We start from the raw sequence: 12915 nt of genomic DNA, 5'->3' as shown, positions 1-12915 counted from the left end.
AACCCCACTATTTAAAAAAGGAGAAGGAGGGAGCGAGAAAACAGAGAACTACAGACTGGTTAGCCTGACATCAGTAGTAGGGAAAATGCTAAAGGATGTGATAACAGCACACTTGGATAATATCAATGGGATTAAACAAAGTCAACACGGATTTATGAAAGGAAAATCATGTTTGACAAACCTTCTGAAGTTTTTTGAGGATGTAACTTATAGAATAGATAAGGAAGAACCAGTGTGTTATGTCTGTGAACCTCACCTGTGTGTAAGACTTGCCACTAGAGGGCACACCTGTGGGAGACCTATGGGTCACCTATGTACCCAGGTGCAAGCAGGTCTAAAAGGCAGTCCACCACGCTGCTGCCTCACTTTGGAGTTCTATTAAAGAGACCAAGGTCATAATGGGGTTGAGCTTACAACACAGTCTCGTGGAGTTATTCGGAACTTAACAACTGGCGACGAGTTACAGATCACGAACTTTCACGCGGAAATGGCTGTCGTTGGTATTCTTGAGAGATTTGCTGAGGATGATGATTGGGAAGCCTTCGTTGAGCGCTTCAACCAGTACTTTGTGGCCAACGAATTAGACATGGCTGAAACAGAGATCAAGCGCAGGGCGATTCTCCTCACCGTATGTGGGTCATCGGTATGTGGCCTCCTTAAAAATTTGCTGGCACCAGTCAAACTAACGGACAAATCTTACGCAGAACTGTGTACGCTGGCTAAGCCAAAGGAGAGCATCCTGATGGCCAGGTACTGCTTTTACACGCACCGTCGCTCCGAAGGCCAGAACATGGTGAGTTTTGTCGCCGACCTAAGACGCCTTGCGGGGCAGTGCGTCTTTGCAGGATCCTTGGGGGAAATGTTGCGGGACTTTTTCGTGTTTGGAATTGGCCACGAGGTCATCCTTCATAAACTGCTATCTGCCGAATCCCTGGATCTGAGCAGGGCCATCACGATAGCCCAGGCCTTCACATCCACGACACGAAACAGATATCTTCACAGAATCAAAGCTCACCGGCAAGTACTGTGCTTAAAATAATGCCTTCAGCAGGCAGGACTGTACATGGTAGGGCCCACACGACCGCAGAGGCCAGACCCAGGGTGACTCAGTGGCTGCTGGGGAGTGCTAATGTGAATCCATTAACACCTGCTGGTGCTGCGGGGGCAGTCACAGAGCCCATCAGTGTCGATTCAAGCATTACGTGTGCAAGGGCTGTGGAACAATGGGGCACCTCCAGCGAATGTGCAAGTGACCTCGGACTCACCATGTGGCAAAGTCAGCAGAAAGCGACCGATGCAGCGTGGATCATGCTGAATGAGCAGGAGAGGCAACTCAACCGGAGGATGAGGAGGAAGAGTATGGGGTACACACTTTCACCACCAAAAGCCCTCCGATAATGTTAAAAGTCAAACTTAACGGCATTCCAGACTCCATGGAATTGGACACGGGGGCAAGTCACTCGATTATGAGCCAGAATATTTTTGAGAAACTGTGGAGTAACAAGGCACAGAGGCCAAAACTGAGCCCGATCCACACTACACTGCACACTTACACCAAAGAACTCATACTTGTTATCGGCCGTGCGGCAGTGAAAGTATCGTTTGACGGAAGGGTGCATGATTTACCACTATGGATTGTACCAGGCGCTGTTCGGCAGGAGCTGGCCAGGCAAGATCCGATGGAACTGGGACGACATCAAAGCACTATACTCAGTGGATGATGCCCCGTGCGCCCAGGTGCTAAACAAATTCCCGACGTTATTTGAGCCAGGCATCGGCTACTTCACAGGCGCCAAAGTGCAGATCCATCTTGTTCCTGGGGCATGGCCCGTTCATCACAAGGCCTAAGCAGTCCCATATATGATGCGAGAGACAGACTTCAACGAGAAGGAATCATATCGCCAGTCAAGTTCACCGAGTGGGCCAGTCGAATCGTGCCGGTACTAAAGAGCGATGGGACGGTCAGAATCTGTGGGAACTACAAGGTGACGATCAACCGAGTCTTGTTACAGGACCAGTACCCGCTACCCAAAGTGGAGGACTTATTCGAAACGCTAGCGGGGGAAAGTTGTTCACCAAGCTAGAACTAACCTCCGCTTACATGACACAGGAGCTGGCTGAACCGTCAAAGAAGTTGACGTGCATCAACACGCACAAAGGACTGGTCGTGTACCACAGATGCCCCTTTGGGATTCGCTCGGCAGCGGCCATCTTCCAGAGGAACATGGAGAGTTTGCTGAAATCGGTTCCATGCACAGAGGTGTTCCAAGACGACATCTTGATCACTGGCCGCAACACCAGCAAACAATTGCACAGCCTGGAATAGGTTCTAAAGTGACTGGACAGAGGGGACTCAGGCTGAAATGCTCCAAGTGTGTTTTCCTGGTGCCAGAGGTCAAATTTCTGGGGAGAAAGATTGCGGCGGACGGCATCAGACCTACGGACTCCAAAACGGAGGCCATCAAGAATGCACCCAGACCACAGAATGTGACGAAACTGCGTTCGTTCCTGGGACTCCTCAACTACTTTGGAAACTTTCTACCGGGGTTGAGCACTTTGCTGGAACCCTTGTATTTACTGCTACGCAAGGGTGATGACTAGGTTTGGGGTAAATCTCAAGAGACAGCCTTTAACAAGGCCAGAAACCTGCTATGCTCTAACAAGTTACTTCTATTGTATGACCCATGTAAATGTTTAGTAATATCATGTGATGCGTCGTCATACGGGGTCGGTTGTGTGTTACAGCAAGCAAATGTGTCCAGCAAACTGCAACCGGTTGCGTATGTGTCCAGAAGTTTATCCAAGGCTAAAAGAGCCTACAGTATGGTTGAGAAAGAAGCGTTGGCTTGTGCATACGGGGTTAAAAAAATGCACCAATATCTATTTGGTCTCCGGTTTGAGCTTGAAACCGACCACAAACCGCTTACTTCACTGCTCTCAGAAAGCAAAGGTATCAAACACCAATGTGTCGTCCCGCATCCAAAGATGGGCACTAACATTGTCTGCATACGACTATGTAATCCGCCACAGACCAGGCACAGAGAACTGCGCTGACGCCCTCAGTCGGTTGCCATTGCCTACCACCGGGGTGGAAATGGCGAAACCCGCAGACTTGCTTCTTATGGATGCTTTTGAGAGCGAGGGGTCACCCATCACTGCTTGCCAGATCAGGACCTGGACCAGCCAAGAAACATAGAAACATAGAAAATAGGTGCAGGAGTAGGCTATTCAGCCTTTCGAGCTTGCACCGCCATTCAATAAGATCATGGCTGATCATTCCTTCAGTACCCCTTTCCTGCTTTCTCTCCATACCCCTTGATCCCCTTAACCGTAAGGGCCATATCTAACTCCCTCTTGAATATATCCAGTGAACTGGCATCAACAACTCTCTGCGGCAGGGAATTCCACAGGTTAACAACACTCTTGAGTGAAGAAGTTTCTCTTCATCTCAGTCCTAAATGGCCTACCCCTTATCCTAAGACGATGTCCCCTGGTTCTGGACTTCCCCAACATCGGGAACATTCTTCCCACATCTATCCTGTCCAGTCCCATCAGAATCTTATGAGATCCCCTCTCATCCTTCTAAACTCCAGTGTATAAAGACCCAGTTGATCCAGTCTCTCCTCATATGACAGCCCAGCCATCCCTGGAATCAGTCTGGTGAACCTTCGCTGCACTCCCTCAATAGCAAGAACGTCCTTCCTCAGACTAAGAGACCAAAACTGAACACAATATTCCAGGTGAGACCTCACTAAGGCCCTGTACAGCTGCATTAAGACCTCCTTGCTTCTATATTCAAATCCCCTAGCTATGAAGGCCAACATGCCATTTGCCTTCTTTACTGCCTGCTGTACCTGCGTGCCCACTTTCAGTGACTGATGAACCATGACACCCAGGTCTCATTGCACCTCCCCTTTTCCTAGTCTGCCGTCATTCAGATAATATTCTGCCTTCGTGGTTTTGCCCCCAAAATGGATAACCTCACATTTATCCACATTATACTGCATCTGCCATGTCTTTGCCTACTCACCTAACCTGTCCAAGTCACCCTGCAGCCTCTTAGCATCCTCCTCACAGCTCACACCGCCACCCAGTTCGTGTCATCCACAAACTTGGAGATATTACACTCTATTCCTTCATCTAAATTGTTAATGTACATTGTAAAGAGCTGGGGTCCCAGCACTGTGCCCTGAGGCACCCCACTAGTCACTGCCTGCCATTCTGAAAAGGACCCGTTTATCCCCACTCTCTGCTTCCTGTCTGCCAACCAGTTCCCTATCCACGTCAGTATATTACCCCCAATACCATGTGCTTTGATTTTGCACACCAATCTCTTGTGTGGGACCTTGAAAAAAGCCTTTTGAAAGTCCAAACACACCAAGAACCCTTTTTATCACGAGTAAAAAAATGCATCCTCAATGGAGCTGGTCGGGGTTCCCAGGGAAATGCAAGATGAAATTAATCGACGCAAGGACGAATTGTCAGTCCAGTTGGATTGCCTCCTCTGGGGGAATCATGTGATTTTGCCCAAAAAGGGCAGGGAAACGTTTATATGCGACCTACACAGTACCCACCCAGGCATAGTCATGATGAAGGCTATCGCCAGGTCACACGTCTGGTGGCCCGGCATTGACTCTGAATTAGAGTCAATTAGTACACCAATGCAACACTTGCTCACAGCTGAGCAACGTGCCCAGAGAGGCCCCCCTGAGCCTGTGGTCATGGCCCTCCAAACCATGGTCCAGGGTCCACGTAGATTTCGCTGGCCCTTTTCTAGGAATGATGTTTCTAGTAGCAGTGGACGCTTACTCAAAATGGATTGAATGTATAATAATGTCATCATGTACGTCCACTGCCACCATTGAAAGCCTCAGGGCCATGTTCACCACCTATGGTTTGCCCGACGTCCTTGTCAGGGACAATGGACCATGTTTCACCAGCTCGGAATTCAACGAGTTCATGACCGACAATGGCATCAAGCATGTCTGGTCTGCCCCATTTAAGCCCGCATTCAATGGCCAAGTGGAACAGGCAGTCCAAACAATCAAGCAAAGCTTGAGACGCGTAACGGACGGCTCCTTGCAGACCCGGTTATCCAGGGTCCTGCTCAGTTACTGGACGCGCCCCCACTCGCTCACCGGGGATCCTCCTGCAGAGTTGTTAATGAAGAGAGCACTAAAAACCAGGCTCTCCTTAGTCCACCCGGATCTCAGTGATTCATAGAAACCCGGTGGCACAGGCATAATGTGTCCCATGATCGCGCGGCAGCCTCGCGTGACATTGAAGTCAATGATCCGGTGTTTGTTCTAAATTACGGTCACGGTCCCAAGTGGATTGCTGGCACTGTCTTAACCAAGGAGGGGAATAGAGTGTTTGTTGTGAAATTGTAGAATGGGCAAACGTGCAGAAAGCACCTGGATCAGACCAAACTGCGATTCACGGACTACCAAGAACAGTTTGAAGAAGACCCTACCATCTATAATCCACCAACACACACCCAACCAACAATTGACCTCGCTGTCAACCACGAGGATGAACCCACCTTGCCCGACGTTCCGATCGGACCAGCCAAGTTGCCGGGCAGCGATGATCCGACCAACCCACCCATGCCAGGATTTCAACTCAGGCGATCGACCCGGGAACGCAGACCGCCAGATCGCCTCAACCTGTAAATAACTTGTACTTAAGACTTTGGGGGAAATTGATGTTATGTATGTGAACCTCACCTGTGTGTAAGACTTGCCACTAGGGGGCACACCTGTGGGAGACGTATGGGTCACCTGTGTACCCTGGTGCAAGCAAGTATAAAAGGCACTCCACCACGCTGCTGCCTCACTTTGGAGTTATATTAAAGAAACCAAGCTTACAACACAGTCTCGTGGAGTTATTCTGAACTTAACACAGTGGGTGTAGTGTGTTTGGATTTTTAGAAGGCCTTTGATAAAGTCTCACAAAAGAGGTTAGTGTGCAAAATTAAAGCACATAGGATTGGGGGTAATGTATTGGCATGGATTGAAAATTGGTTAACTGACGGGAAATAGAGAGTAGGAATAAACAGGTCTTTTTTGGGGTAGCGGGCAGTGACTAATGGGGTACCACAGGGATCAGCGCTTGGGCCCCAGCTATTCACAATATATATATAAATGATTTGGATGAGGGAACCAAATGTAATATTTCCAAGTTTGCTGACGACACAAAACTAGGTGGGGTTGTGAGGAGGATGCAAAGATGCTGCAAGGCGATTTACGTAGGTTGAGTGAATAGGCAAAGACATGGCAGATGCAGTACAATGTGGATAAATGTGAAGTTATCCACGTTGGTAGGAAAACCATAAGGACAAAGTATTATTTAAATGGTGATGGCTTGGGAAGTGTCGATGTACAGAGGGACCTGGGTGTCCTTGTACACCAGTCATTGAAAGCAAATATGCAGGTGCAGCAAGCAGTTAGGAAGGCAAATGGTATGTTGACCTTCATTGCAAGACGATTTGAGTACAGGAGCAAGGATGTCTAACTACAGTTATACAGGGCCTTGGTGAGACTGCACCTGGAGTATTGTGTGCAGTTTTGGTCTCCTTACCTAAGAAAGGATACACTTGCCATAGAGGGAGTGCAGCGAAGGTTCACCAGACTGATTCCTGGGATGGCAGGACTGTCGTATGAGGAGAGATTGGTTCGACTCGGCCTGTATTCACTAGAGTTTAGAAGAATGAGAGGGGATCTCATTGAAATGTATAAAATTCTGACTGGGTTGCTTGGAATGGATATGGGGAGGATGTTTTCCTGGTTGGGAAGTCTAGAACAAGGGGTCACAGTTGCAGGATACGGGATAGGAAATTTAAGACCGAGATGAGGAGAAATTATTTCACCCAGAGGATGGTGAACCTGTGGAATTCTCTACCACAGAAGGCTGTGGAGGCCAAGTCACTGAATATATTTAAGAGGGAGATAGACAGATTTCTAGAAACAAAAGGCATCAAGGGGTATGGAGAAAAAACGGGAATATGGTGTTGAGATAGAGGATCAGCCATGATCATATTGAATGGCGGTGCAGACTCGAAGGGCCGAATGGCCTATTACTGCTCCTATTTTCTATGTTTCTATGTCTCTGTTTCTATTGGCACATACAGTAGATCATCCAGTGTAATTTTATTGATTGAAATAGATCCAGCTCAGTTGGAACTTTCACAACATAATAAAGGAAAATTAGTCATTGAGAAAATTACACTGAATAATGGGCCAAATTTTGCTGTAGAATTAATGGTAAGGCTAACAGTGCTCAACATTTTTTACATGGAAGTCTGACAGCAACTTCAGGCGACCACACATGCGCAATTAAACGTGGAAATCCGGAAGTTGCTGTCCGACATGCAACATTCCTCTAAAGGCTTTGCGAAAACAGCATCTTGCTGCCTAGCTCCCCATTCAGATACATTGAGCAGCATGAAGTTGCACTACTTACCTCATAGAAATGAACTAAACTCGCCAGAAAAAGTTAGAGCTGGTCCATTCCAGTGTAAGTACCCTTTTAACTATATGGTAAGTCTTAATTACTGCCAAATAACATGTGTGTAGTCCCATTTAAGAACATAAGAAATAGGAGCAGGAGTAGGCCATACGGCCCCTCGAGCCTGCTCCGCCATTTAATAAGATCATGGCTGATCATCAACCTCAACTCCACTTTCCCACCTGATCCCCATATCCCTTGATTCCCCTAGACTTCAAAAATCTATCTATCTCAGCCTTGTTGGCCTTCATAGCAAGGGGATTTGAGTACAGGGGCAGGGAGGTGTTGCTACAGTTGTACAGGGCATTGGTGAGGCCACACCTGGAGTATTGTGTACAGTTTTGGTCTCCTAACCTGAGGAAGGACATTCTTGCTATTGAGGGAGTGCAGCGAAGGTTCACCAGACTGATTCCCGGGATGGCGGGACTGACCTATCAAGAAAGACTGGATCAACTGGGCTTGTATTCACTGGAGTTCAGAAGAATGAGAGGGGACCTCATAGAAACATATAAAATTCTGACAGGGTTAGACAGGTTAGATGCAGGAAGAATGTTCCCAATGTTGGGGAAGTCCAGAACCAGGGGTCACAGTCTAAGGATAAGGGGTAAGCCATTTAGGACCGAGATGCGGAGGAACTTCTTCACCCAGAGAGTGGTGAACCTGTGGAATTCTCTACCACAGAAAGTTGTTGAGGCCAATTCACTAAATATATTCAAAAAGGAGTTAGATGAAGTCCTTACTGCTAGGGGGATCAAGGGGTATGGCGAGAAAGCAGGAATGGGGTACTGAAGTTGAATGTTCAGCCATGAACTCATTGAATGGCGGTGCAGGCTAGAAGGGCCGAATGGCCTACTCCTGCACCTATTTTCTATGTTTCTATGTTGAATATATTCAGAGACTCAGCATCCACAGCCCTCTAGGGCAGAGAATTCCAAAGATTCACAACCCTCTGAATGAAGAAATTCCTCCTCGTCTCTGTCTTAAATGGTCTCCCAGATCAAAATCCAGCCTCATAATTTTGCAACAGCCAATGTCTGATTTCAAAAGCATCCGCATGACCAGTACTGGGTGGTTTTAGGTTTATGGGCAGTTATGACACAGTGTCATGTAATAACATTGAGCTCAGCAACAATGGTAATTTATATCATTATTGACCTCTTTCTGCTGCTCACCTAGATGATTCCAATTTGAACACAGTCAGGTGGTTGTAAAGATGCTGGCTCAGGTGCAGATCTAGGAGGGCAACCTGAAAAGCACAAATATAAAGAGAGGAATCCTAAAACCTCTTTTTCTGGGTTGAATTCACATATCAGCTAGCAGTGAAAGAATCCTAGCATACATTTATGGTGCAACTTTGCTGCTGCAAAACAAAACAGTACAAATCCAGAGTTAGGAGAGAAGTGGTGCAGGAGCAGGTGATCTCATGTCACTTGGGATTGGTGCCACTTGGAGTGCAACTCCAACAGGGTGTCACATAAGGTTTATGAAATGTCCCAAGCAGATCCCTCAGACCTCGGTGTACGTTTTAAGCCGACCTGCAATTGATTGAAATGTTTACAGAGTGCGGACACAGCTATCCATGCTCTCTGTGCCGCATGTGAACTATACATGTATAGAGCTACCTCATAGCCTGGAGATTGAAGTTCTAGCCAGGTAAATGAGATCTTGCCTGACCGGAACCAATATTACAACTACAGGATTTTGTATACTTGCAGCACTAAAGAACAGTGCTGCCGAATGCTATATTACAGATGCCAAAGTGAGTTGTCATAGCAGCATAATAATCCAGATTAAACTTTTAATTATTTTTCAAAGGGAAAGGCTCAATTGGAAATGCATTATCATTTGTTGGAAAAACGTATGATGACATTGGGAATCTTTATTTTGATCAGGTAAAGTGGGATAATTAAATGCAATTATTTGAAAACATTTGATCGTGATTTTATTAATTCTTCATTCATATTTAACTTTGCTGTTTTGTAAAATTAATGATTTCATAAATATATAATAGCACTTTAAGAAATACCTGGTATGTTTCTTGTTTGTCTTGTAGCCAAAGAAAGATGTTCATTGCTTGATTGAGATCAGTAAAGAGTACAAAGGGCTGCTGACCTGTTTGCCTGACATTATAAACATCCTCAAGGTTAGTTACAGATTGAATTTGCTCTGAATTGCTAAACTAGTGCACTTACTGAGGACAACCACGGTGGCTAATAATTTATATAGTTACTAAGGTATAATTGCAGCGCAGTTTCCAGCAGGGATTGCCAGACAGCCATCGATTGCAGGAACCCTCACGAGGCAGAGATTCTCAAGGCCAATTGTAGTGCCACAAAATCTGTGTAAGAGTAAACTGGAGACTCAGTGAACCTATTTTTCTCATGAGAAGGGCAAAGAGTGCTTTGGTCTTGTCTTTCTTCAATGACAGCAATTTTACATTGAACCTTACTATTCGGGTTGCTACTTATGAAATGCTCTCCTACTAGTTCTCAATTCAGTTATTTGTCACACTTCGTTCCCCGAAACTAAATCAAGCAATGGTTCTTTCGTAGTTGGGCCATAAATAAGCACATGTTGAGGAATTTTCCAATTAAATAAGGAGTAGCGTATTCCTTTACTCTCAATAAATATACATTATAAAATCATACAGGATGCTTAAGGGCTTTTAAGTAAATCCTACATTATCAATTTTAAGAGAATGTTAACTCAGCAAATCTCGGAGAAAGTGGCCAATTCCACCTACCTTCATTTACAAGAAGCTGGGCGCTGGAACTGACAGACATTCTTTGGGGCGGGGTTTCGGCAGAAGGCCTCCCTGCCCCATTTTCCTTTACACACTTCCTGAAATCAGGCGGGTTTCGCCTGTAAAATCTAGGCCAGAGTGTTACAGCGAAGGTTTACTGTATCAATTAAATCTTAAATTGAATGAAGCCACTGAACTACAGAAGACTCACAAATTAGATTGTGAAAATAGAAATTAAAATTTATTTTTAAAATGAGTTTTGCTTTGCATTATATGTCAGTTATATTTTTCTTGATAGCTTCTTTTTAATAGCCTTGCTTTCTAAAGTAACTTTCTGAGTGCCATTTATTTTCACTCCCTCCCATGTGGTTGAAATTGTGCTAAATTGTGTGATATTATTACATTAATAAATTTGTTAGTAATATCACACAGCATCAAGTTAATCTATTAGTCCCATGATTCTCTGAATTTTTCATTCTACTGCTAATCATTGCTGTCTTGACAGTATACTTCTTCACCCTAATACTTTGAGCTCTGTACTACATCAGTAGGATACATTGTACAAATTAGTAAGCCGTTTACATTTGCTCACCAAAAATGTATTCAAATGGAATGCATTACACTGTTTCATTTTGGATACTATTATCCACATTCTTTTCATGAAAATTAAATAAAGATATTGAATCATAAATGAGCAATAGGAGATTAAAACTTGATAGTACTGTAAAGCTAACTCCTCCAGCGCAAAAGTTGTAAAAGGAAACCATACACGGTTTATCGGTCGCTTTCCCTGCACATAGTTTTGCGTATACCTCGTTACTACATTGCATCAAAACACGTTCGGGCCACAGTAACAGGGTTTGGCCATAAACAAAAGTCAGTGCCATGTTGGCGCAAAGGATTCCCAATCTGATCTTTAGTTCGGACACTTCTGAAGGAATCAAAAATGTAGCAGTCTTGAATACACAAATAATGTGAGCTATTAAGTAAAAGCACGTTGTTGAAAAGATTCCCTTTTCTTCAGAATGCCACAGCATACACAGCAAAATAAAAGAAAATGTTAGTTTCATTCCATATATGGATTTTGGCGTGATAATAACCAGTCCCTGTCGCATAATCCATTGTCTGGTGTGATGATGGTCCATCCAGTACAATAAAGAAGCCAAGCATATGCATACAGTTGAGGCTACTATAAAGTGAAAGTCAGACAGCCAAGTTGGAGTGGGTTTAAAATGATACTGGCCAGGTTGCAACAGCATACCCATCTCAATAATACCGATAATTTGGACAACAGCCCCTGTAGTGAATGCTACAGCAAGACTGAAAATGCCCATTTCTGTGAAATGAGACAGATGACGACATTGGTCCTTACTAACACCAGTCTCCAGGAAGAGAATAATGCTGTTCATTGTAATGCACAATACAGCACAGAAAAGACAGAACACTGTCCATTCAAAGTCAGCTGGACCTTTCAGGGTGATGAGGGAAAAACAGGCAAAACTGAACAGTAGTTCCAACCAACGCAGAACAAGAATCCTCTTCCTTGGAACATCCATACTCGAACCCGAATGGTTAAAAAAAAGAGTCAGGCTTTAAAATAAAATTTTAAGTGACTTTAAACTCACTCAGTTGTACTTCACTTTAAAGCTTGCAGAATCCGAAGCAAAATCCTCTTGCCCACACACAGCTGGAATTTCCTCGCCTACTGCTGGTGCTGACTGCTCGTAAACTGAATAAATATAAACCTGGCACCAAGTGATGCTGCTTTTATTGGCTTATTTGATAATGACCTTTCATTCAAGATAGCTGCATATGGATATCCTAGAAATGAAAGTGGGATAATTGTATTACGCTATCACTTTCATACCAACTGAACTGAATTCACCCTTGAATAATAATTAACACCCTCCCCAAGCTAATGTCCCTAAAGGTCACAAATGTGTGGCCATTTTGGTTGAAATATTAATATGTTTGGTTTAAAATGTAAGATCTAAAGAATATTCTAAATACAAAAGTTGAGATTTTTTGACAAAATAGCGATTGCTATTTCGCTACAGTAGACTTCCTTTACACTGTTGAAGTATGTGCTCAGCTGTTTAAAATCATGAAGGATTTAGGTGGAGTAAATAAAGAGAAAATGTTTCCAGTGGCTGAAGGTTTGATAACGAGAGGGCACAGATTTAAGATGATTGGCAAAAGAACCAGAGGCGACATGCAGAAAAACTTTTTTACGCAATGAGTGGTTAGGATTTGGAATGCACTGCCTGATAGGGTGGTGATACAGATTCAATAGTAGCCTTCAAAAGAGAATTGGATAAATACTTGAAGGAGAAAAAAATTACAGGGATATAGAGAAAGAGTGCAGTAGTGGGAATAACTGGATTGCTCTTCGAAAGAACCGGCACAGACTCGATAGGACGAATTGCCTCCGTCTGTGCTATACTATCCAAGATTCAGGGTGCTTGTGCATTTTTGAAGACATACTGGCCTACAAATTCAGGCATGCCCATTTTTGGGCAAGAAGAAGGCACAAAGAACGGTCCCTGCATCTGAATGGTAAGGTCACAGGTGCCCCTGATATTGGGCCCCATTTACATCGAGCTGGCGATTGAAGATCGGCTGCTGCCGGCATTGCAGCGGCTCTCCGGTAACCGAGGAAGGGAGGG

The 12915-nt window shown here is 44.7% G+C and overlaps 1 protein-coding gene across 1 annotated transcript in view; it reads left to right on the top strand.

Annotated features, from left to right (window-relative positions):
• LOC139276178 (sorting nexin-9-like) overlaps positions 1-12915 on the top strand; it is a 122027-nt gene that overhangs the window by 88036 nt on the left and 21076 nt on the right. The window contains exons 14-15 of the mRNA XM_070893762.1: positions 9322-9398; positions 9560-9649. Coding sequence (XP_070749863.1) covers positions 9322-9398; positions 9560-9649 — 167 coding nt within the window. The remainder of the gene's footprint in view (positions 1-9321; positions 9399-9559; positions 9650-12915) is intronic.

This window comes from Pristiophorus japonicus, chromosome 11, assembly GCF_044704955.1.
Source record: "Pristiophorus japonicus isolate sPriJap1 chromosome 11, sPriJap1.hap1, whole genome shotgun sequence".
Classification (NCBI taxonomy): domain Eukaryota; kingdom Metazoa; phylum Chordata; class Chondrichthyes; family Pristiophoridae; genus Pristiophorus; species Pristiophorus japonicus.
This window is presented reverse-complemented; position numbering and strand designations above follow the sequence as displayed.